The sequence below is a fragment of the Phodopus roborovskii genome, unplaced genomic scaffold (genome assembly GCF_943737965.1).
Source record: "Phodopus roborovskii unplaced genomic scaffold, PHOROB, whole genome shotgun sequence".
NCBI lineage: Eukaryota > Metazoa > Chordata > Mammalia > Rodentia > Cricetidae > Phodopus > Phodopus roborovskii.
Genome location: NW_026126413.1, coordinates 13,198,422 through 13,224,064, shown reverse-complemented (window position 1 = coordinate 13,224,064; position 25,643 = coordinate 13,198,422). Strand labels below are relative to the sequence as shown.

General features: G+C 40.7%; 1 protein-coding gene across 1 annotated transcript; it reads left to right on the top strand.

Moving 5' to 3' along the window:
- Positions 1-1,199: 1,199 nt before the first annotated feature.
- Slc30a5 (solute carrier family 30 member 5) lies at positions 1,200-25,256 on the top strand. Its single transcript, XM_051182858.1, has 16 exons — positions 1,200-1,315; positions 5,658-5,780; positions 7,959-8,025; positions 9,582-9,667; positions 10,968-11,055; positions 13,438-13,525; positions 14,641-14,717; positions 15,151-15,321; positions 15,816-16,104; positions 16,448-16,656; positions 17,175-17,332; positions 18,525-18,654; positions 19,827-20,019; positions 22,277-22,503; positions 24,264-24,392; positions 24,645-25,256. Exons 1-16 carry the CDS (start codon positions 1,239-1,241, stop codon positions 24,813-24,815), a joined length of 2,283 nt encoding a protein of 760 aa, XP_051038815.1. The 5' UTR covers positions 1,200-1,238; the 3' UTR covers positions 24,816-25,256.
- The last annotated feature ends 387 nt before the right edge of the window (positions 25,257-25,643 follow it).

The window sequence follows — 25,643 nt, the reverse complement described above, 5'->3', positions numbered from 1 at the left end:
CCTGGTCTACAGAGTGAGTTCCAGGACAGCCAGGGATACCCAGAGAAACCCTGTCTTAAAATACAAACAGCGGTGGATTGGAAGGAAATGGCCGCCAAAGGGAGTCACTATTAGGAGGTATGGCTTTGGTAGAGTAGGTTTGACCTTGTTGGAGTAAATGTGACACTATGGGGGTGAACTTTGAGGTCTGCTATGCTCAAGGTATACCCAGTGACACAGTTCACTTCCTGTTGCCTGAAGATCGAGACCAGCTCCTTGTCCAGCACCGTGTCTGCCTGCATGCTAACATGTCCTACCATGATGACAGTGGACTAAAACTCTGAAACTGTAAGCCACCCCAACAATTACATAAGACCCACAAAACTGTTACCTTTCTCCACTTTTTAGACAAATCCTCCCAGCCCCACCACCACCTCCCCCCCCCCCCGTGTGTCATAGTATCATCAGAGATACAAGAACAGTTAGCTCTTCGTGGTAGTCACAGGCACTTTAAAAGACTTTTAGCCTTCTCATCATAAAAAATGTTGGCGCACTTCACACATATTTGGAGTTAGCCGTGCCTAGAAGTGGCTCATGCCTGTAGATTCAGCACTCAGGTGTATGAAACATGAGCGTGTTGGAGGCTAGCCTGAGCTACATGTTGAGTTCTAGGCCAACCTGGGCTGCAGAATGAGGCTGTATGAACAACAACAAAAAAAAAAAAACCTAACGCGAAGGGCTAAAACTGACAAGCCCTGTTTAGTAAGAGCAACGTGCATGTATTCTAGGGGACGGTAGGTACATCCGCTGTACCCGAGATGGACCTTAGGTGGCGCTGCAGGGCCGGGTAAGTGCGCACGGGCTCCACTAAGAGGAGGGCGGAGCGAGTTGCGGTGGGAGGAGCCTGCGGCGGGGGCGGGGGAGGGAGACACGTGTTCGCCGGCGCGCAGGCGCAGGGTTGGTCACTCCCCCGGGAGTGAGGGTTGCTGGGCCGGATGACGTGGCCTGGCAGCGCCCCCGCCCCCGCCCCGCCCCCGGCCGTCGCGCCGGCCGAGAACGGCGCTCCCGGAACAGCCCGCGGCCTAGTCCCGCCCGGCGCGCGTGGACCTGCCTGCCGAGCCCGGGGACGCGGCGGCGGCGCGGGGCCTGCGGGGACGCGGCGCGCCGCTGACATGGGGAGTGTCGCGCCCGCGCTTCCGTAGCGGCGGCCAGACATGAGGCGAGCCCGCAGCGCGGGCAGCGGCGGCTCCTGAGCCGGCATGGAGGAGAAGTACGGCGGGGACGCGCGGGCCGGGCCCGGCGGCGGCCTCGGGCCGGTGGATGTGCCCAGTGCCCGGTAAGGAGCCACCCGCGGCGGTGCGGACAGGCTTGCCCGGCGGCTGCCCCCGCGGGCGGCCGGGCGGCCGGGCGGGAGTCCGGGCTCGGGGCGGTTGCACCGCCTGCCAGTTTGCAGCCCCTCGGCAGGCGATCGTGGGTGTCCGTCCGTCCCTGCCGCGGTAACGAGGGGCTCCTTACCCTCTCCAGCTCCTCCCCGAGTGGATGCATCCGCGCAAGGTGTCGCCGGCGTCTCTCTCGCGAAGGAGCCAAAGTACAAGCCCATGAGCTTGGGGGTACAGCGCAGCAAAGCGCCGCCCGGTGTTTGTGGGGAGTTGGGGAGGGAGAGCGCGTGTTTTAAAGTACGAAATGGGTGTCACCCCCCAAAGCCCTACACCAGGAATTCATGAAGTGAGGATCCTTTACCTCCCCCCTAGCCTAAAGGCTAGGACTCAGTAGTGTGCAGTGGTAACGAGCCAGTTGTGTCCTTCCTGGCGTGTCCCAAGTTCTGGGGGAGTGTTAAAAGATACATAAACTGTATATGTGGAGCCCCGCAATTTGGTTCAAACCGGTATTTATTACCGTCATTTTTAACGAGATTCAGTTTTTTTCTAATCAGTATTACTCTTGAGATTTAGTGATTGTTTAGATAATGTTCTTAGAACGTAGTTACAGCGTTACCGGCTAACTTTTGTTTGTGAAAGGAACACATATGCTGAATCGAATTTGAACCAACTGCGGGGTTTGTAGCATACGTTTGGATTTCTGTCTATTTTGAGCAATTCGTTTATAGCATGTCACGTGTTAATCAGTGACCCATAAGAGCTAAATGCAGACTGGGCTACTGGTATGGATTAGTAAGAGAGAGGGCAATACCGGAAGGGACGAGACTAGGTCAGTTCACAAAATTGAACTGTAGAGACATACTAAAGTATCAGATCATTGTTAAATTTCCTGTTGATAGCTGGCGGTTTCATAGCAGAGTTGCCATGTTCTTAGGAAGTACAGCTATTTAAGGGTTAAGTGTGTTATACTTCATTTGCTCTCAAATAGTCCAAGGTGTGTGTGTGTATGTGTTTCAGAGAGTATGAGTAAGTTTTAAAGCGGTTTTGCTTATGAGCCTACTGTCTTGAACAAATATGGTAAACGTCCTTTGCCAGCCTACCTGTAGCATTATTTGCTTGGCAGAGTTGCACTTCTTCTGTAGTCTATTGCAGAATCTAAGTTTTGACTCTGGACTGGCTGAATTTTCAGGTTACTGGAGTTTTGTGTGTGTTCAAATACTGGTTATTAACTGCAACACAAACTGTCAGATCCTTTCATTGTGGCTATTTTTATGCCTGGGTTCACAAATGTTTTAAATAAAGGTTTCTGTTTTGGCTTCATTTAATCTTTGGTGTTTGCAGGGCATTGGTGGAGCATGCCTTTGATCCCAGCCTGGTCTACAGAGCTAGTTCCAGGACAGGCTCCAAAGCAATACAGAGGAAACCCTGTCTCAAAAAAACAAAGAAAAATCTTTGGTGGTCAGGGCAGCCAGGGTTTGCTGAGCACCTCCTATGCCCCAAAGGCTCTTAGTATACCCTCCCTTTAATCTCTACTGCAGCCCTACAGACTTAAGTGTGCCCTCCCTTTAATCTTTACTGCAGCCCTACAGACATCCTTGTGTGGCTGGTAGGAAATTGAGTTGCCCGAGGTTACAAACTAGTAAATGACCTGGGAGCCCAAATTTTCCCAGAACTATGTACCATGCATGCTTTCTGTTTTATTGATACTTGGCTATGTATTCAATGAATTGAACTATTATTATTGGTGGTGGTGGTCATCATATTTCCTTTTGAGACAAGATATCATGAATGCTGGAGATTCAAGCTCAGGCCCTCTTGCTTACACAGCAAGTGCTCTTACCCACTGAGCCGTCTTCCCAGCTCTCTTATTTTGTTTGTTTGTTTGTTTGTTTGTTTTTGGATTTTGAGACAGGGTTTTACTGTATATCCTTGACTGTCCTGGAATTAGCTTTGTAGACTAGGCTGACCTCAAACTTAACAGAGATCCTCCTGCCTCTGCCTCCAAAGTGCTGGGATTAAAGGTGTGTGCACCACCACCTGCTTATTTTAATTTTTTAGTTTTTATGCATGCAAATGTTTGCTGGATATATCTTCCTCATACCCTTTATGCCCTCCTCCTCTTTTTTTAATATCTAGAGAACTGTGAGTGGAAGTGATTAACAAAGTTCAAGAAGTAGCTATAAACCTATATCCAAATTTTAATAATTGCAAGTTTATAGAGGACTGAAGAAATGTCTCACCTCATAAAAGACCAGTTATGTTTTGGTTTTTTTTGTTGTTGTTGTTTAATGAGATGACTTAATAGCAAATAATGGTTTCTAAGTTGGGAGCTGGACTGAATGCTCCTGCATTGCCCTGAGGCTCAGTGGCCTTTACAAGACCCTTCCACCCCCACCCACCCACCCCATCTTCACAGTCTAGTCACTTCCCTCCTTACATGAACTGCAGTGGTTTGTACGTGGTTACTTAGTCTTAACTGGTATTTCAGAGATGTCTAGCAGGAAGATGTGTTAACTGGATCTTTAAAAGTCAAAGAATGCAGAGGCCAGCAGGGTAATTCAGCAGGCATAGGCCCTTGCTGCCAAGGCTGATGACCTGAGTTTGACTCCCTGAACCTGCACTGCAGAAAGAACTGAGGCCGACTTTTCTTTGCTGCCCACGAACACGGAGACTCAATAATGCTAATTGCAAATGCTCGGCCAATAGCCCAGGCTTGTTACTAGTTAGCTCTTACATTTAAATTAATCAATATTTCTCATCTATTCTTTGCCGTGTGGCTTGGTGTCTATTCTCAGTACAGCATGCCCATCTTGTTTCTCTCTGTGTCTGCTGGTGACTCCACAGCTCTGCCCTTCCTCCCAGCATTCTCGGTGTGGCTTTCCAGCCTAACTTTATCCTGTTCAGATACTGGCCAGTGAGCTTGTTTATTAAACCAATCACAGCAACATATATTCACATAGTATAAAGGAATGTCCCACACAGAATCAACTCCCACAAGTTCTCTGAGCTCCATGTGGTTGTCCACGTGCACACACACAAATAATAGTAGAAAAATAAATATTTAATAAGACGTTTTTAAAGTCGATACGATGCTTAAAATAATTTTCCTAGTTTGATTGTTAATGCAGAAAGAGTCCAGTGTCAGAATATGTATATGATTGCAAATGTGGATAAATAGAATAATATTTGTCACATGGAGATGAAAAGGAAAAGGTTTGTAAGGCTGAACCTAAATTGGTTACCTATGAGGAGAAAGATAGAAATGATTTACAACCCTTCCAAAAATCAGCTGTTTGGGAATTAACATTGTTACCTCTGGGGTTCTGGCCATGTATGTGTATATGAAAATAAAGTTTCTTTACTAGTATATTGTCAATGAGCATTTCACTTGAATTGATCCATATCATTTTTGAAGTTTTTAGTATTTATACAGAAATCATTTATGAATTCATCTAATCTATATGCTTTGTAAAATAAGTATGTTTAAATATAATTTGCCTTTTCCTTGACTTCAGTGATAGGTAATTTATTGCTAACCTAAATCAAACTAAATCACTAGACTGAACTAAAATACAGTAGGATCTTCAAGACTTCCCAGGACTCAAATTTTATTTTGCACATGGTACTCTGTCCTCTGACTTAACCTTCCTTTCCCTTTTCTTGCTTAATTCCGGTATTATCTTCAGTATACATACATCTCAAACGTGTAGAGATTCTTTTCAGTTCTCTCCAGGTAGTTGCTCCAGCTGATAACCAAAACGCTAAACCAGGATAGCACCCTGCCCTCAAGGAGCTCCAGGTCTCCAGGAGAGAATAGGGAAACAGAAGGTTCTAAAAGGTGTGGACCACCCACAGTCTAGGCAATCACTCTACCACTGAGCTCCATCCCCAGCCTCTTATTTTTTTGTTTTTGTTTTTAAGATCTGGTCTCACTAAGTTGCCCTTGCTGACTTAAACACACTTTGTTCTCAGGCAGATTTCTGTGAGTTCAAGGGCAGCTTGGCCTATGTAGTGAGTTCCAGGCTAGCCAGGGCTACATAGTGAAACCCTGTGTCAAGAGCGATAAAGTTCCTTCTTCCCAGCTTCTCAACAAACTTTGATTACCAGCATGTACTACTTATGACATTAATATGCATTGAAAATAAACCAAGAGTATGTGTACCAGAATGTAAACAGTAGTTGACCTGTGGATGGTGAGTTGTTTGAGAAAGGTTTTTATTATTGTTTTATGTGTGTTTGTGAGTATTTGGTTTAATAATTTCAATTATATTAAAAATTGTTTCTGTTTTTATTTTTCAGATTAACAAAATATATTGTGTTACTGTGTTTAACCAAGTGCTTGAAGGCTGTGGGACTTTTTGAGTCATACGACCTCTTAAAAGCCGTTCACATTGTTCAATTTATTTTTATACTAAAACTGGGGTGAGTATGGAGAGAGCCTTAATGGTTCTTATGTCTCTGAAGATCCTGTCTTGACTGTCTTTAAGAAATCTTACCTATATGTCCTATGGAGTTTATTCCTTCTGACTATTTGATTTTTTTTTTTTTTTAATAGAAGCTTAGATGAGGGTAGAGGTGCAGCGACCCATCAGAAAAGGATTATTTTAGCTTAGTGTAGCATCCTGACTCAACAGGGAAGTTGAGTCAAGAGGATCATGAATTGGAGGCTAGCGCCAGTTACACAGTGAAACTGTCTTAAAAATAAAGTAAAAGGAGATGGTTGAATTCATATGACTTGCCAAACATAGATTTTTAGTTTAGTTTTATTGCTAAGATTTTTGCAAAGCTCTTGTAAAGCCTATCTTAATAGATGCTTTGGTTCATTTCTATGTTAACAGTCAGTCTTTTGTTATATCTTATATCATTTAATACCATGGGGGGGAGGTCGACTCTCCTTACACTTCTGAGAACAAGTGTAAAAAGATGGAGATGTCATGTTTTTATAAAAATAATTTTGACAGTCTGGAGAGATGTCTCAGCGGGTAAGAGCAATCACTGCTCTTACAGAAAACCTAAATTAAGTTCCCAGCATCTGCTCATGTGGTTCACAACCGCCTGTAATGCCAGCTCCAGATTTGACCCTCTGGCCTTTGTGGGCACCAGTACACACATACGGAGACAAACACATACACATAACTGAAAATAAAGTAAATCTTTTTTAAAAAAAATAGTTTTGACTTTGTACTTCCCTGGGGATTTGTAGACTGTCCCCGTGATGTAGCTCAGTCTTGAGACAGTCATAAAAATGTTACCTGAGCTTTTCTTATTCCGTGTTTTCAAGTTAAAACATGTTGTGCTGTGTTCCGTACATAACCCATCAGAGTGCAGGGTCCCTGTGTTCTGTAAACTGTATAGTTTATGCGCAGTATTCTTTCTAAGTAGAGAGTTTTGGACCTTGATATTAATAGTAATCCCCCTATGTGTTAATAAAAGTCTTATCAGAGATGCTTGAGGGTGTAATTTGGCAATTTAGGAAAAATTCTTGACTAGAAGAGTTAAGCATTTTTGTATAGCATAGTGAAAAAAATCAAGGCATGTTACTGTTACATTGGTTCAAGATTTATTACTGAATGTAAGAGAAGATGTGTTATTTTCTGTGCTGTTTTAAGGTATTGACAATTAAAAGCTAAGTGGAGTGGCTCATGCCAATGTTTCTACCACTTAGAAGACCCAGGTGGAGAATTGAAAGTTCAAGATCAGCCTAGACTGCATCATGAGGTCCTGCCTCTAAAATACAGTCAGTCTGGACATTCATTACAGCTGATTCTGAAGACGGTTACCAGGAAAGCTCCTGGGTTTTACTATAAGTGCCTCATCAGTATAAACAAAGTCTCTACCACAGTTTAGTTGTTTTATCTCTTGAGGCAAGGGTTTTGTGTAGCCCTGGCTGACCTTGGACTTGCTTTGTAGATCAGGCTGGCCTTGAACTCCGATCTGCCTGCTTCTGCCTCCCAAGTACTGGGGTTAAAGGTATGCACACCCAGCCTGGAGCAAAGTTTCTTTAAATGCCATAGTCATGAAAAATTAATTGAGAATGGAATTGGTAATGAGTGTGAGGAGTTTCTGTATAGCACAGCTTGCTGTGGTCTTGGTTCTGCATTCTGCACATAGCATGAGTAGTTTGCACTGTGTATGTCATCCGGCTGTATAGTTCCAGAGAATACTTCTGAATCACCTTGATTCACTCTTGAGACTCTTATGTTTTGAATTAGTGTTTTAACATAATATGCAAATTTGTCTACTCTTAGAAACATAATGGTTTAATTACAGAAAGCTGAGATTTAATATTTTCCTAGTGTTATTCTTCAACTTGTCTGTATCAAATTAGTGTATCTAAGGATTGTAAACACATCCATCCCATTAGTCTGCAAATTTGTTTTCACATCTAATAGTAAACTTTGTATACCAAAGAAATTGATATAGTTTAAAAATAAATTTTTTATGATCTATTAGTAGTGTTTGATTATTGTGTGTATCTTACATACCTATATATATTACAATTGCATAAAATAGGACAGGTTTAAACAGTTTAAAATGTTTAATGTCAAAAATATTTTAAAAATATTTAATGTTAATATATTATTCTTTCAATGTTTACAGGACTGCATTTTTTATGGTTTTGTTTCAAAAACCATTTTCTTCTGGGAAAACTATTACAAAACATCAGGTGAGATGTGGACAGAATCGTTTATTCCTAACAGCTTCCCTTTTAGTAGTCCAGAATGAAGTGCTGTTTTTAACTTTCTAGACTTACCCTGCCTGCTTTGTTGTTGTTGTTGCTTTTTGTTTGTGTTGAGACGGGATCTCCTGTAGCCCCTCCTGGCCTCTAACTTGATACATGGCCAACGATGACCTTGCATTCCTGACCCTCCTGCCTCTACATCCCCAAGGTCTGCTATTGCAGGCTTACACCACCATTCCCAGTGTAATAGAGCTGAGCTGGAACTCGGATGCATGCTGAGCAAGCATGCTTCCAACCTAGCTACATCCCCAGTCCCAGCAGTAACTCAACTCCTGACTTGCCTTTTCAAAATTGAGGCTCCAACAGTGAACTATAAAATCTCAGTGTAGTGGAATATTTTCAGATGTAGAAGAGGGTAACAGATGTTAAAGGGTTATCTTTAACACAGTCTCCTTATTCAGAAAGATACACAAACCAGGCGTGGAGTCATGCCCAAGAGCCTAGGGTGTCACTGCGAGTGTGCAGGAGTTGGAAGTGAGACCCCTAATGTCAGCCGTATCCATGTCCTGTACTACTTACATGATCTCTTTTGCCTTAATTCTGCTCACTTATAAAGTGGAGGTAACAATATTGTTCTACGTATATTTGTGAGGAATAAATTATTTTATATGCGCAAGGTTTCTTTTTTTTTTTAATTGTGCCTCACACGTGAGCATGCAGTACATAAGCAGTGTATCACCCTGCTAGTCATTGTCATTCCCTTCAGATGGCTTCATGACAGAACAGTTCCTCATTCTGCTTAGTATCGCAGAGTGCCTCACTGGGGCAGCTATATCTACTGCATGTCTCTTTCATGTCACGGTTAGGGCCCTCCGCCATAGTATCTGCATAGTAAATTGAAGTATTCAATTTTAGAGATCAAGACATTTTAAAAATACAACTAATCTCTTTAACTCCATCTAAATGTCTTTCTCCATTTTCAAATAACTATTCCTCATGGGCCGGGCATTGGTGGCACACACCTTTGATCCCAGCACTGGGGGTGGGGGGTGGACAGAGGCAGGAGGATCTCTGTGAGTTCGAGGCCAGCCTGGTCTACAGAGCTAGTCCCAGGACAGGCTCCAAAGCCACAGAGAAACCCTGTCTCGAAAAACCAAAATAAAAAAAAAAAAAGAAAGAAAGAAAGAAGACCTAACAATAGATGAGAATATACATAATCAAAACGAATCTAGCTAGTCAGGATTTTGGCATTTTCTGTTTAATGATAAGATATGTGGTATGTGATTATTTAACCTTTCGGTTATACCATTGTCATCTTTTCCTTATGGTTTTATTTTGTTCCTGTTGTGAGACAGGGTCTCACTGTGTTAGGCCTGAGCAACTTGGAATTCACTGTATTGACCAGGTTGGCCTAAAGTCGGGGATTTGCCTGCCTGTCTCCCGGGTTCAGGAATCAGAGGCATGCTCCATATGCTACCGCATAGGATACTCATAAGCAAGTGGATGTGACTCAAGTTTGTATTTTTTGTTTCTATTTATAGTGGATCAAAATATTTAAACATGCAGTTGCTGGATGCATCATATCACTTTTGTGGTTTTTTGGCCTTACTCTTTGTGGACCACTAAGGTAAACAAAAATATGTATTTTTCGCTATTTGTTTACATTTGTTCATTTGAATATTAACTTTCTGTATTTTTGGTATTTGAATGCACACGTATGTGGGGGCCAGAAGACTGGTGGTCACTCCTCCCGCCATGTGGGTCTTTGGCGGTCAGATTTGGCAGCAAACACCTTTATTCACAGAGCCATCTCGCTGGCCCATGTTCCATATTTTATATCAGAGATTTAACTTGAATAGCTGTTTCTGTCACTTCTACAGCATTGAGTACATTTCAACATAAAAGAACCGGTTTAGTCTGTAGAGTAGTTCTTGGGTAAATACCATTAATATATTTGTTAATGATCTACCATAGATATTTTATTTGTTAGAATCAAAAAAAATTTACATGGAGAGGCTAAAACATCTGAAATGGGAAATGAAATAAACCAATAAAGATGAGACATCTTGAAAAATGAAGGGGGGTCAGATATCCTGACACGGGAGTTCCAGGTGGTTGTGTGCTCTTAGGTGGGAGCTTGAACCTGTGTCCTCTGTAAGAGCAATGAGCTCACTTAACCGCTGAGACATCTTTCCGGCCTAACACAAATATATTTTAACAGTAATAATTTACTTCTTGATCTGGAAAGCCTTTCTTCTTCCTTGAGCACAGTAGCACCCACCTATAATCCCTGCATTCAGGAGGCAGAAGCAGGCAGATCTCTGTGAGTTTGAGACCAGCCTGGTCTACAAAGTGAATTCCAGAGCAGCAAGAGCTACACAGAGAAACCCTGTCTCAAAAAAAATCCAAAATAATGACGACGCAGAAAGTGACAGAAAGTTCCTCTAGCCTCTGTGTGCACACGTGCACACTCATCATATACATATACATACACTCACTGAAATCTGGGCCAGCAGCATAGCTAAGGAAATGCATGTGCTGGATGGCCCAGCATCCTGAGGCTGATTTCCATATCCAGTGGGAGGAGGAGAAGACTAATTCACCCTGGAAGTTTTCCTCTGTCCCATCTCCCTACCTCCATCCCCACAAACCGTGCCAGTAAGTAACATTTTTTAACAAAAAGATGATATATTTTCAATATAAATTTTTAAATGACATAATTCTAAAGTTGGAGGTTATTATTGTCAGGTGTTTCATAGCCTCGTTCTTTCTAAGGTGGTTAATACCAAAATATTTTCCAAGGGCATTGTCCATATTTCTTTTTCTCGTGTTTTTGTGAAGCAGGGGGTTTTCTTTCTCTTAACTCTGACTGCATTCATGCTTCCTGAAGGTCAGATGCATCCCTGAGCCGTGTTTTGTTTTTGTAGGACTTTGCTGCTGTTTGAGCACAGTGATACTGTCGTTATCTCACTGCTCAGTGTTTTATTCACTAGCTCTGGAGGAGGACCAGCGAAGGTAGGCTTGCCATCGTTGTACTTAGAAATTGAAAGTACAGGTGTTAAACATTGTTCATAGCAAAACCAAATCATGTCTTTTACCATTTACAATAATGAAGAGACTTAATGCTAGCTTAACATTTTTCCATTTTCATTTCATTTTGATGTGATTATAGTTTCTTAGGAAGTTTTAAAAATAGTCCTGAGATGTACCTTCTAGTCAGTTTTTCCCAAAGGAAACTTAGAGGTTGATATTAGTATAACCCATGCTATAATCCTTTAATCAGGGCGTAGCAATGTTACACGTGTTCTTTTAGACCGTAAGAGCCTCAACAACCAAGGTGGAGAACTGATACATCTCCAGCAAAGATCTTCTTTGTGTGGTGTCCATAGCGCTCTCTGCCTTATTCTTAAGTTCATAGGAAAATCCTGTGAGTTTGCTCTATTTAGTCTGCAGAACAATTACCAGTGCTTTACCAACTGGTCATCCCTATTCATCAGAAGTCATTTAAGTATTGCTGTCCTTTAGAAATTGAGTTTTCAGTCTACTGCCCAAATGTTAGAGCTAGCACTACACTACCTCCATTTTACCACAGTGAAGTGTTCCTACATGTGGTGAACTGCCCTGACAGCCGTCATCTGATCCCACAGCACTTGCGTCCCCCTCCCCTAGCACACACAAAACTATTTTTAACAAATAAGAGAGACTTTGAGGCTAGCCTGTGCTACATAGTAAGAATGTCTTCAAAAACAAGAAGGGGGGGCGATGAAAGGAAACGGGATAAGGGAAGGAAAATTTTAGTTGTGTAGATTTTTTTTTCATATATGTAGCCTTTAGTTGTAATTCCCACCACACTAAGAATTTATCAAATAATGATAATCATGTAATGAATAGAATAATGTCTTGTTTTCATTTGGAATTTTTATTTACTGGAAGTATTATAGTATACATGATAGTCTTATATAAATATATGAAGTAGTACATGTAAATATAAATATTACATAAAAATACTTATAAGTTTACAGATAACAAATTATAGTAAGAATATGAAGTTTTTATATTTAACATTCTGAAATATTTATATAAACCAGGCTTATACAGTTTCTCTATAACTTATTTTATCCAAAATTCTTTCCCTGCAATGACAACATAAACTTTAAAAGTTTATCAGGAAGCTGGACAGTGGTGGCACACACCTTTAATCCCAGCACTCAGGCGGCAAAGGCAGGTGAATCTCAGAGTTGGGTGGACATCAGTCAGAGCTACACAGAGAAACTGTCTCAAAAAAAACTAAAAATAAATAAAATTTAATCAAGGTACTGGAAATATAGCTGAGTGGGTGAGAACACTTGCTGTAAAATCAAGGGCCTGAGTTCGGGTCCTTAGCACCCTTGTATAAATGAGGCCCAGCTGTGTATGCCTGTTGTGTGGTAGAGAGAGGTAGGCCTAGGGTGGGCAGACTAGCCCGCCTAGTCAAAGCAACCAACTTCAAGTTCATTGAGAAACCCTATCTCAAAAAGAAATAATAATAATAAGGTAGAGGGTGAATGATTGCTCAGTGGTTAAGAGGACTAGAGTTTGGTTTCCAGAAACCTCTCTGAGTGGCTTACAACTTCTTGTAACTCCAACTCCTGGGGATCTGACACCCTCTTCTGGTCTCTGAAGGCAGCTGTGTTCGTGTATACACACACATAGTTTTAAAAAAAAAATCTTTTAAAAAGTGAGCCAGATAGAAATTACAGCTGCCTTTGGCTGGCTTCCTCATGTTCTCACACAGCCAGCACACACATCCACCAAACACATCTTCAACACACACAGTTCACTATCGTAGGAGTGACTTAATTTCCTCAGTGTGGCTTCATGAACGTTTTCCCTAGAGGAACACTAAACTGTTGTGTATCTTAAATGTTACAGAAAACAATGAAGTTCTGCTAATTATTGTTCCTTAGCTACTTAGGGTTTTTCAACTGAAAATTAGGAAACTTACCTCTGTAAACATTAATAGTTTGTTGTTTTGCTATGCCTAGTCACCTAAGAGATAATGTTGCTAACATTGTTTCTTAAATGTTCTTAAAATACTCTGCAGAATTTATTTCTGTTGCTTACTATTTGTTATGCTATAAACTTATGTAAAGATGATCATGTCAGGTGTTAGTGTTCACTAAATGTTGATATATTTTTAACATTCTTCTGAAGCCCTGCCTCCTAGCACTCAGGTGGCTGAGACAGGAGGATTGTGAGTACAAGGCCAGCCTGGGCTGTATAGAAAGAGGCTATCTCAAAAATAAAAGGGACAGAAACCTTTTCCTCTAGCATTTGTGTGCTAATGCTAAGAATTAACCTTTAAAAACCAAACCAAACAAAAACAAAACAGAATTTTGTGTGTTTCTTCTCTTTCAGACAAGAGGGGCTGCGTTTTTCATTATTGCTGTGATCTGCTTATTGCTTTTCGACAATGATGACCTCATGGCTAAGATGGCTGAACACCGTATCCTTTTACATTAGACTGGAGTTAATCTAAAGTTTGGGAGAAAAATGGAAGCTGGCAGAATAGGAAAAGGAGGAAGGAATTGAACTCGGTGTTGACATCATTTATTTTTTTCAAATAAACAGTAAAATCTTTCTAAGTTGAATATTTTACACTATCCTCAGTATTGTTCTACAGTGGTCATATTTTAGAATGTCTTGATGGTAGAAAACAAGGAAGCATTTAAATTCCTTTGTCCTGCCCAGAATTACTCTTTCCAGCTCAGTCTATGTACGCTTGAACCCAGCTTTCTAGTCAAGTATGTCTACCCTGTACTCTCTGACCTGCCTTATTCTTTTCTAACCAATACACTTTTGTCTACTTTATTGTGTAGTACTCAAAGAACCAGTTTTCCTCTGAGTACTGACATTCAATACCCTGAGGTTTATTAGTAAAATAATGCCCATTAGTTTGTTACAATGAGATGGGGGCAGAAGAAGCTTCAGACTGCTTCTGATCCATCTACTCCCCACACACCCTCCTGTCTGCTGCTCACTTTGCTGGGCCATGTGTGGGCAGTGATATAAAGAAGACAAGTTGAAGACTGCTTTTACAAACTGACCTGAAGGTACAGCCTTGAGGTCTATCTCCATTAGACAGGAGTAGACCCAAAACATGCCTTGCCTGCTCATTCATCTTCTTTTGGAAGTTAAGAACCAAAATGTAGTCACTATGTCAGCTCAGTCATAGCGGAGACAGCGTGCGTGCGCACACACACACACACACACACACACACACACACACACACACACAGAAACCATCACTTGGGAGTCAGAGCAGGAGTTCAGGGGTATCTCTGGCTGTGTGTTAAAACTCTGACTCAAAAGTCAAAAGTAAGAAAAATGGAAGAACCACAGGCCATTTCAATTTGTAAACTTTTTTTTTTTTTTTTTTAAGAATTAAACAATTGGTTTTTTGTTTTATTTTTCAAAAGTACCATGTTACTAAGGTAGTCAGATTGGCATGCCCAGACTTAGTTTGTGTTCAGAACAAAATAAAGCAGCTAGACTTTGAACAGAACTTTGGCTTTGGGAGCTGTGATTTTAAAGTGTTTTCCTTTACTGCCGCTTGTTTAGCTGAAGGACATCATGACAGTGCTTTAACTCACATGCTTTACACAGCTATTGCCTTCTTAGGGGTGGCAGATCACAAGGTACGCTCTTCTCTGTGTTGCAGATATGATGGAAAGGTCACAGAGACTGTAACTGGGGTGGGGGAGGGCTCCTGGGGTGGGGCCTCGTGTAGCCCAGGCTGTCCTAGAACTTGACATGTAGCCAAGAATGACCTTAGACTCTTGACCTCCTACCTTCACCACCATAGAAATTATATACCACCATAGGAATTATAATTGTTAAATTTCATTTGTACCTAATACATGTCTTTACTCTTAGGGCTGAGGAAGCTGAGGTAAGAGGATCTCCAATTTAATGCCAGCCTGGGCTACATCATCCATACTGTCCAAAAGATATATTTAAACTAATTTATCTCAGGGCTGGAGAGATGGTTTCAAACTATTGTAAATAAATATATGTCTTTAAGGGTTTAGTGTATACATTTCAATGAGCCTTTTCTCATTTCCCTTATAGGGTGGAGTGCTCTTGCTGGTGCTGGCTTTGTGTTGTAAAGTTGGTTTTAATACAGCTTCCAGAAAGCTCTCTGCAGATGTCGGTGGACCTAAACGTCTTCAGGCCTTATCCCAGCTTGTTTCTGTGTTTCTCCTTTGCCCGTGGGTGATTGTTCTTTCTGTGACAACTGAGGTAAGAGCGAGGTTGTTTGTCAAATAAAGTGAGTCACTGTTAGGGATTTCAGTTCTGCATTTTTAATCTGAGGTTGAAAGTGGCTTAAATTATCCTTGCTTTTTCTTTTTTTTTTTTTAATTTTATTTAGTTTTATTTCCTGTGCATTGGTGGGTTTGCCTACATGTATGTCTGTATGAGGGTGTCGGATCCCCTGGAACTGGAGCTACAGACTGTTGTGAGCTGTCATGTTGGTGCTGGGGATTGAACATGGGTCTTCTGGAAGAGCAGTCAGTGCTCTTAACCACTGAGCCATTCCTGACCCCAATCCTTGCTTTTTCTTTAATTGGGTTTTTTTTGGGGGGAGGGGGGTTGTTTTGTTTTGTTTGTTTCTGTTTTTCAGTTAATCTTATTGTCTATAAAAATGTAAGTCAATACTATTACAAACATTTTGTAGAATCTGGACTTTCTCCTCATAGAATGCTGATGGTGTATTGTTTGTTTTTCATTTCTAGAGTAAAGTTGAGTCTTGGTTTTCTCTCATCATGCCTTTCACCACAGTTATCTTTTTTGTCATGATCCTGGATTTCTATATGGATTCCATTTGTTCAGTCAAAATGGAAGTTTCCAAGTGTGCCCGCTATGGATCCTTTCCCATTTTTATTAGTGCGCTCCTTTTTGGAAATTTCTGGACACATCCAATAACAGATCAACTCCGGGCTGTGAACAGAGCAGCACACCAGGAGGGCACGGAGCATGTCTTGTCTGGAGGAGTGGTAGTGAGTGCTGTGTTCTTCGTTTTGTGTAAGCATTTGCCCTTGCTTTTATTTCCATTAATCTGCTGTTTAAGGCTTCAGTGCAGAAGTCGTTCAGTGCTTGCATTTTAGTACTCGCTGACAGTGCCATGTTGATGGCTTAAGTGTTCAGAATTTGTATATGGAGCCGGGTGGTGGCAGCGCACGCCTTTAATCCCAGCACTTAGGAGGCAGAGGCAGGTGGATCTCTGTGAGTTCGAGACCAGCCTGGTCTACAGAGCTAGTTCCAGGACAGGCTCCAAAGCAATGTAGAGGAACCCTCCCTGTCTTGAAAAAAAAAAAAAAAAAAAAAAAAAAAAACTTGTATAATGTTCTCTTTTGTCTCTTTGTAGCTGCCAACATCCTATCATCTCCCTCGAAAAGAGGACAAAAAGGTACCCTTATTGGCTATTCTCCTGAAGGAAGACCACTCTATCACTTCATGGAGGATGCTTTTCAGCATAGCTCTCAGTCCATCCCCAGGTTTATTAAGGAATCACTGAAACAGATTCTCGAGGAGAGTGACTCTAGGCAGATCTTTTACTTCTTGTGCTTGAATCTGGTAAGATTTTTAAATATTAGTCATATTTTTAAAGCACAATGTTTTCATTTTGACATGATGTATAATTTTAGTACTTCACTACAGAGATGGGTTAAAATTTACATTTTTCTCTAATTAGTAGCAAGGATCCTATTGAGACAAAGCAAACAATCTGTGCAGTATTGTGGAAATACTGGTTTAGTGTGCTGTTTTAAATCATGAAGTAGCTTGAAAGAGGTGGAGTGGCCTTTAGTAGGATGTCAGTGAGTGCGTCCACTGATGCTGACATTTTAGAGCTTTGCCCACAGACATACAAATCAAACAGTGCCTTCTAGTTTATAAAATGGGTATGTCTGATATTTTAGTTCTCTAAGTATGGTCTTATGAAATACAGTTTCCAGTAATCCGCAGTTAGGTACAATTTTAAACACATCTTCAAAGACACTTTGGGTAATTAAAGATTAAATTCGTATGATTAAAATTAATAATTCTCTGTTGTAATGTGTTCTCAACATGCTGAAATATTTAAACCCTTCTAGCTTTTTACCTTTGTGGAGCTGTTCTACGGCGTATTAACCAATAGTCTAGGCCTGATCTCAGATGGATTTCACATGTTCTTTGACTGTTCAGCTTTGGTCATGGGACTCTTTGCTGCCCTGATGAGTCGATGGAAAGCAACCCGGATTTTCTCCTATGGGTAGGTATGCTATCAAGGCACTCAGTTTCTTTAGCACAATGCAGATTCCATCTTCAGAAACAAAATTGTATTGCTTGCAAGCCGGATAATGTCAAATCTTCACTTTTATTGCATTTGAAATTAATGAGGAATAGAAACTACACATTTGATTAATACTGCGTGACAGTCAGCTCAATATTATTCTTTCCAACATAGCTGTTTAGGAGCATTGAGAAAAAATACCACCTGAATCATTTGTGGTTTTATTCAACGTGTTTCTTTAAAGGCATAAAATATTCATAGCCATTCGTGTCCTTTTGTTAAAAAGTATTTAAAATTTGAAGTGACTGTATAAAAATATCCTCCATTACCCCAGTAATTGGACAAATGTCAAAATCTCTGTTACGTGCAAGGTGTTGTAGTAAGACTTACTCTACGCTGGGTGGTAATGGCGCACGCCTTTCATCCCAGTACTTGGTGGTCTGCAAGAGCTAGTTCCAGGACAGCCTCCAAAATCACAGAGAAACCTTGTCTCAGAAAACCAAAAAAGGGAGGGAGGGAAGGAAGGAAGGAAGGAGGGAAGGGAAGGGAAGGGAAGGGAAGGAAAGGAAAGGAAAGGAAAGGAAAGGAAAGGAAAGGAAAGGAAGGAACGAACCTATTTAAATAAACCCATCCCTTATTAATTGTATTTTGGGATTCTGTGTGTGTGTGTTGAGTATTTGACTGCATGTATGTGTATGTGCCATATGAGTGCCTAATGCCCTTAGAGACATGCTTTGTTGCTATAAAATAGACAAGGCTTCTTGTAAGAAATCTTTGTATAGGACTGGAGAGAGGTTAAAAGCATTGACTGCTATTCCAGAGGTCCTGAGTTCAATTCCCAGCAACCACATGGTGGCTCACAACCATCTGTAATGACATTTGCTCCCCTCTTCTGACCTGTAGGGATACATGCAGATAGAATACTGTATACATAATAACTAAATCTTTTTAAAAAAAAAAAAAAAGAAATCTTTGTATATACAAGATTTCAATAAGTATATGTTGGGAATGATTTTTGAACATACATGTTTTTTTTAATTTAGATATTTTTACATTATTATTTACTTAGTGTGAAAACCTGGACTTGCTTCCTCGTGTATTATTATGTTTATAATGTTTACATTTTTAAAGTACTTGTTTTTCTTTTCTAAAAAGTACTCTGTGTTTTTAGGTATGGCCGAATAGAAGTTCTCTCTGGATTTATTAATGGGCTCTTCCTGATAGTGATAGCTTTTTTTGTGTTTATGGAGTCGGTGGCTAGATTGATTGATCCTCCAGAACTAGACACAAACATGTTGACAGTAAGTCTTTTTCTTTTCCTCTTTAAGCTCCTGCTGGTCTTAAACAGCTCTTCCCTACCAAGGGCTGACTAGTCGTAGCTACTGACTTAGGGCGAGTCTGACATTGTTAAGTCAACATGACCTCTGTTATGGTGCATTGTCTCCCTCATGTACTGTTTCATTTCCTGTGAGTTTTGGTAACTCTTTACCATGGTGTATTAAATGAGAAGTTCCTTAAACAAATAAATCTAAAGTCGTAAGTCAAGCAGGCTGTGGTGATGCATGCCTTCAACCCCAGCACTTCAGAGACAGTCAAGAGGACTCTGGCTATTGCATTGCGTCGTTATAACGGTTCTGCTTTATCACTGTTGTTAATCTCTAACTGTCCCTGACATACTTTATCACCTGTATGTCTGTGTAGAATAAAACACAGTATGTACGGGTGGATTTGGTACTATCCAATGTGCACCATTAGATATACATTGAGGTCTTAAATCACATGCTCCAACAAGAACCAAAGACTTCTGTGTTTGCATTATTACTGCAGGTTTTTACAAATTAATCCTTTTCTCAAATACCCAGGTTATGTTATAAAACATACAGGTTTCTTTATGTCTTTTTTTCTTTCAAGATTATATTTTTAATATGCAAAAATTGTACAGATTTTACCCCATAGATTATATAACTGTTGTAGCCACTTTTAGTTCTTCCTTTACTGCCCTAACCTTTATGCATGTTGTTTCTGTAGATGACATGTCCCTCCTTCACTCTGCCTTCTGTTTCCTTTGAGATGCTGGCATGTCTCTTCCGTTCAGCTTCTCCGGTTCTCACTCGCATTCCTGTGCCGTCTTACACATACTCCTTTTGGCAACACTGACTTGGGGTTTTAGACCTTTAGTTAGTGATACCACTAACTCTTTAATGCTGGCATTTTTATTTTATGAAATGATGTTTTGCCCACATGTATATCTGTATACCATGTAACGTACTTAGCCAGAGAGAGCATGGGATCCCCCTGGAAATGGAGTTATAAATGAGCCTTCCAAAATTTTTTACTTGGGGAATTTAGTGAAGTTTACTATGACGTTTTAAACTGTAAGTAGAAAAAGTGTACAGCTGTGTAATAACTTCTAAATAGCAACTTTGTTTTCTAGGCTTGAAAATTAAAGCTTTTCTTTTCTCCTGTTTGCTAGCCAGTCTCCATTGGAGGGCTGATAGTGAACCTTATTGGGATCTGTGCCTTCAGCCATGCCCACAGCCATGGCCATGGGACTCAAGGACACTGCCACTCATCTGATCATGGCCATTCCCACCATACTCATGGACACGGTGATCATGGTCACAGCCATGGCTTCACAGGCGGAGGCATGAATGCCAACATGAGGGGTGAGTTATTGGGAAGCTCTGTCTCCTGAGTTGATGCTCTTACTTGTTTTTGTTAAATACTGGCTTTCTGGTGTCACTGGTTTAGAGCTGTGGGACCTGGGAGCCACTAATGAGGTAGACTAAAGTCTCATGCAGTAGCCAACTTTATTCAGAGCTCCAGACACTTCCTACTCTGGGGGTTAAGAGAGGTCACGTGAGTAAAGTCCCATGAGGTCAGGCTGTAGACAATCACAAGGACAAGCCACACGTGACAACATGTTTTTCCATAGAGGCATATATAAAAGATAGCTTAAGAGATTTAATAAATAACAACACGCAATAATGAGTACTCTGAAGTAAACTCAGCCTCTCTGCTGCACCTGGCAGAGGCATGAAAACACGTCCCAAAAACAATTCCGTGCTTTGAAGAAACTGAGGTCATGAAACTTTCATCTTATTTTCTTGGAGTTTTCTTACAAGCACCCAGAATTCTCCTCATAGATTCCATTCATGGACCATGTTCTATAATTCTGGTACAGTTATTACTTGGGATTTGTTGTTGTTTTGCTGTTCAAGACAGGGTTTCTCTGGGTAGTCTTGGCGGTCCTGGAACTTGCTCTGTAGACAGGCTGGCCTGCCCCTCCCTCCCAGGTCCTGGGATTAAAGGAGTAAGCCACCACCACCTGGTTTATTTGGGGTTTTTCAAAAGGAGAATGCTCAGCATATAGCTCAGAGAGGGGTACTTGACTAGCATGCCCAGGGCTCCCAACACTAAAGGAAGGAAGAGGGAGACGGGGACTATAAAATGCAACCATGGATAAACCTGGAGGACGCGATGCTCAGTGAACTGAGTTCATCACAGAGAGACAGTTTTCTCATAATTCTCCATACACATGATGAAACTCAGACTCGGCTTGGATTGGTAGCTAGGGGGAACCGTAAGGACAGAATTGGCCATTGGGCCTAAAGTTCCCATGAAAGAGTAGTCTGAAGACCCACGGTTTATGAACCCTCGTACCTGTAGGGAGTGTTCACACAACAATAAAGTCACTTTAGAAATGAAGGGGCTAGATGTGTCTCAGTTGTATAACAGTTGCCTCCATACGTGCAGCACCGTAAAAACAACAGAAAAGGGAAATACACTTGTGCATAAATGCCCAAGTTTAAATAAGTTGCTATAATTATAACCTTTCGTGACAAAGCAAGAAATGTTTGTTGTACCATAAAAATAATTGAATTGGCCACCCAGTGGTGGCACACACCTTTAATCCCAGCACTCAGGAGGTAGAGGCAGGCGGATCTCTGTGAGTTCCAGGACAGACAGGACTGTTACACAGAGAAACCCTGTCTTGGAAAAAAAGGGGGGAGGGAGGGAGGGAGCTCATATTAAGCTATTTTGGTACTAGATTGTTTATGCCAGTTAGTAATTGGGGTAATATCAAAACTTGGCTCAAGCCAGATGGTGATGGTGCATACCTTCAATCCCAATCAGGAGACCGAGGCAGGCGGATCTCTGTGAGTTCACAGCCAGCCTGGTCTACAGGACAACCAAAGCTACACAGAGAGACTCTGTCATAAAAAAAAAAAAAAAAAAAAAAAAAAGAACTAGTGAGGCTGGAGAGATGACTCAGTGGTTAAGAGCACAGACAAAACAAACCAACATATATTTTAAAAAAAAGAGCTTACTTAGCTCAAAGGAGCTGGTACCATGACTTTGTGAGCGAAGGTTCTTGATGGGAGATGTCATTCTGTATATGTTTCTCATACTGGTTAATGAATAAAGCACTGTTGGCCAATAGGAAAGGAAGATAGGAGGGGTTCTTGCTGACCTAAGATGCAAACCTAATAGCCAAAATTTCATCCTGGAACTCATGTAAAGGAGGAAAGAAAACCAATTCCACAAAATTGCCTCTAACCACCATTCATGCACTGAGACATGTACATCCAGGATCAGGATAAACAATTAGGCCCAACAGATGTTTATTCAGGGAGAAATAACTCACAACCTAGACAGGTGAACACCAACAGTTTCCTGCTTCCAAGAATTCCTCTGGATGTCCTCCTGTCCCCGGGCTACTGCACATTGTGTCATCATTGCCTTCATCCTTAAATATTCAGTATTCAGTTCCTTGATCATAACCATGTTTTAGTCCCTTTGAAGCACCAGCTACTAGCAAGGTGCCTGGTACTCATAGGTAGCAGCAATACTGCTAGAATGGGTAAAGGAGCTAAATTAGATGACCTTTCATTGCTTATGTCCTTAACATTTTATTTGTAGGTGTATTTCTCCATGTTTTGGCAGACACACTGGGCAGCATTGGTGTGATTGTTTCCACAGTTCTTATAGAGCAGTTTGGATGGTTTATTGCCGATCCCCTGTGTTCTCTTTTTATTGCTGTGTTAATATTTCTCAGTGTTATCCCACTGATTAAAGACGCCTGTCAAGTCTTACTTCTGAGACTACCACCTGAATATGAAAAAGAACTACATATTGCTTTAGAAAAGGTAATGTCCTCACTACTTTACCCTTTAAAAATAGCACTTAAAGTTGAATAAATTGTTCTAACAAATAATAAGCAAGATAAATTAATATAATACAGTTTAACTTAAAGAGCATAAATACAATAGACCAGGGCTTAGTGGCGTAAGCCTGTAACCTTGGTTGCCCTGGAGAGGAAGATAGATAAGGGAACGTCTCTAGGGTCTGGCTACCCACCTCTGGTTTGCCTGCTCCTCACTGTCACTGGGATGGCCTCAGATTTGCAGCAGTCCTCAGGTTCACCAGTGTTGGGATTACAGACACGTGCTCCGTACCCAGCTTCTCCTACTTTACATTTCAAAAGCTGCTTAAGTTTTCTCACATTTTCATAATCAGTGAGTACTATATCATATTTCCTTAAAAAGTTTCTGTTGCTGGTTTGTTTTTGAGATGGGGTCTTGTGTAGCCCAGACTGGACTTGGATTCCACATGTAGCTTTGGATGGCTTTGAATTTAAATCTTCTGACCCTGTTTCCCAAGTGGAAGGAATGCACGAATGCTCCACCACACTTTTTTGTTGTTGTTCCAGTGTGAGGGATTGAACCCAAGATTTTGTACATATTAGGCAAGTGCTGTTATCAACTATAACTACATCCTCAGTTCTAAAAAGTATTTTATTTCAAAAACGTAACTCATAAGGAGATATCTCAATGATTGAGCGTTTACCACTCTAACTGGCAGCGTGAACCTGGGAGAGCGGAGCCTAAAATGAGATGGACTTAAAGTCTCATGAAATAGCCAGCTTTATTTAGAGCATCAGACAATTTATACTCTGAGGATTAAGAGTCACATGAGTAAAGTGTCCAATCACACGTGCTATTTGACAAAAACATGGTCTTCATAGAGGCACATAAGTAAATAACAGTAGCCAATTGTGATGAATAATCTGGTGTAAACTCACTCCTGCTCACCAGACCTGGGAGGAACACAAAAGCATTCCAACAACAGAGCTGTTTTTGAAGAAACTGAGCTCACAAGATTGTCTTCTTTTCTTAAAGTTTACCCACAAACACTCAGTTCTCCTCCCACAACTCCATTCATTGACTGTGTTCCTACACTTTAAATAATAATAACACATATGCCCATTACAGAGAAAGTTAAGTACAGCAAAATATAAAGAAGAAAAATCAAATGAAATTTTATAGCACTCCATAAGTTGTTTCACTACATAAAAATACTTGAGGAGCTAGAGAGATGGCTAAGCAGCTCAGAGCACTGGCTTATCTTTCAGAGGACCCAGCTTCAATTGGCAGCATTCTCATGGCTGCTCCCAACAGTCTGTTACTCTAGTTTCAGAGGACCCTTCACCCTCTTCTGGCCTCTGAACACCTTGCACACACATGGTGTACAGACCCATGCAGGCAGAGCACCCACACATAAAACAAAGGTACAAATCAATACTTCAGAGATTAAACTTTGCCCACTTAATACCATATTGAAGAAACATTTATACATCTTAATGGAAAGCAATATTACACTTATTTAGCCCGTTTTCTGTAGTTGATAATTTAGCCAACCTTCTGTTGTTGAAAACTGAGGCTCTTTGAAATCTGTTATCTCTTTAACAGTGTGTGTGTGCAGTTATCAGTGTAAAGAAAGCTATTCTCTGTCTTGAACAGCTTATTACAAACTGTCCTTTTTATTTCTCTGGCTCACCATAATGATTCCTAGGTCAAGTAATCAGTAAATAAAATTCATTTATACCGCCTCTCCACTTACTTCACAGATACAGAAAATTGAAGGATTAATATCATACCGAGACCCTCATTTTTGGCGCCATTCTGCCAATATTATAGCAGGAACAATTCATATACAGGTGACCTCTGATGTGCTAGAACAAAGAATTGTACAGCAGGTAATTTTTGTTTGTGGTATTTCATTCATAAAATTCTATCCACTGAATGCTTAGTAGTCATCCACTCTTTTAAAATATCAGTCTTGCTGGACATGATGGTTTCGCCTTTAATCCCAGCACTGAGACACAGAAGCAGGCAGAGCTCCAGGAGTTCCAGGCCAGCCTGGGCTCCATCTCAAGAGCCTGTCTCAAGAAGAAAACTGTACTGACCACATTATTCTAAATTATTGAACTTTCTGAATTTTTTAACAGGTTACAGGAATACTTAAAGATGCTGGCGTAAACAACTTAACAATCCAAGTGGAAAAGGAGGCATACTTTCAACATATGTCTGGCCTGAGTACTGGATTTCATGATGTTCTGGCTATGACAAAGCAAATGGAATCCATGAAATACTGTAAAGACGGTACTTACATCATGTGAGATGTACCCTTATGGCATGAACAGTGTGGGCTGAATGAGTGTTTATAATGTCAATCGGAAGAAAGCGGCAGACAATTGTACAAAAACTCTGTAAAGCTCCCTACTGTTGGATAAAGAAGTCTTTTTTAAAGAAAATTGAAATGCAGAATGGAGCATTAATTGTACAAGAAAACGATTTGTTACCCTGTTTGAATTACGTGTATAGGGATCTTAAAGATAAATGAACTTGATGTAATTGTATCACATCATCTTCAGAAATGGACACATAATGATGGATTCTGGTGAAGACCAAAATTTCTTCTGTGTATTTACTTTCTATCAGAAAGCATCTCCACTGTAAATATGTATTTACATGTTTATTACAAAGACCCAGATGAAGTTTTTAGTCGATTTTTTGCATATCTGAAGGACAAATTGGGAATAAAAATCTATATTTATTAATTTTCTGTATATAAAACTGGTTTCTAATTATAACTTAAGTCCATTAAGTAAAAGCTGTATTTCCACTTGAAATGTAAATTATTCAGGAGAAATTTCAACCACTGATTTGAGATAAACAATGAGAATAGAGAGCTATAATATAGTTCTTGATGTAATACAAGATTTAACCACTCCGTTAATAAATATTTTATTTTTGGTAGTATGTGCAAATGAATAATTGATGAGGGTAAAGAACTTCTACGTTGTGTCATGTGACTTGCTGTTACCTTACACCTCTGAAGTAGAATATCTTGTCTTCTTGGATGCATCTGACATCCCAGGACACTCCTCAGGCTGCTGCCCGCCAGTCCGGCTTTTCATCATGTCACCCCCCCCTCCTCAGTTGTG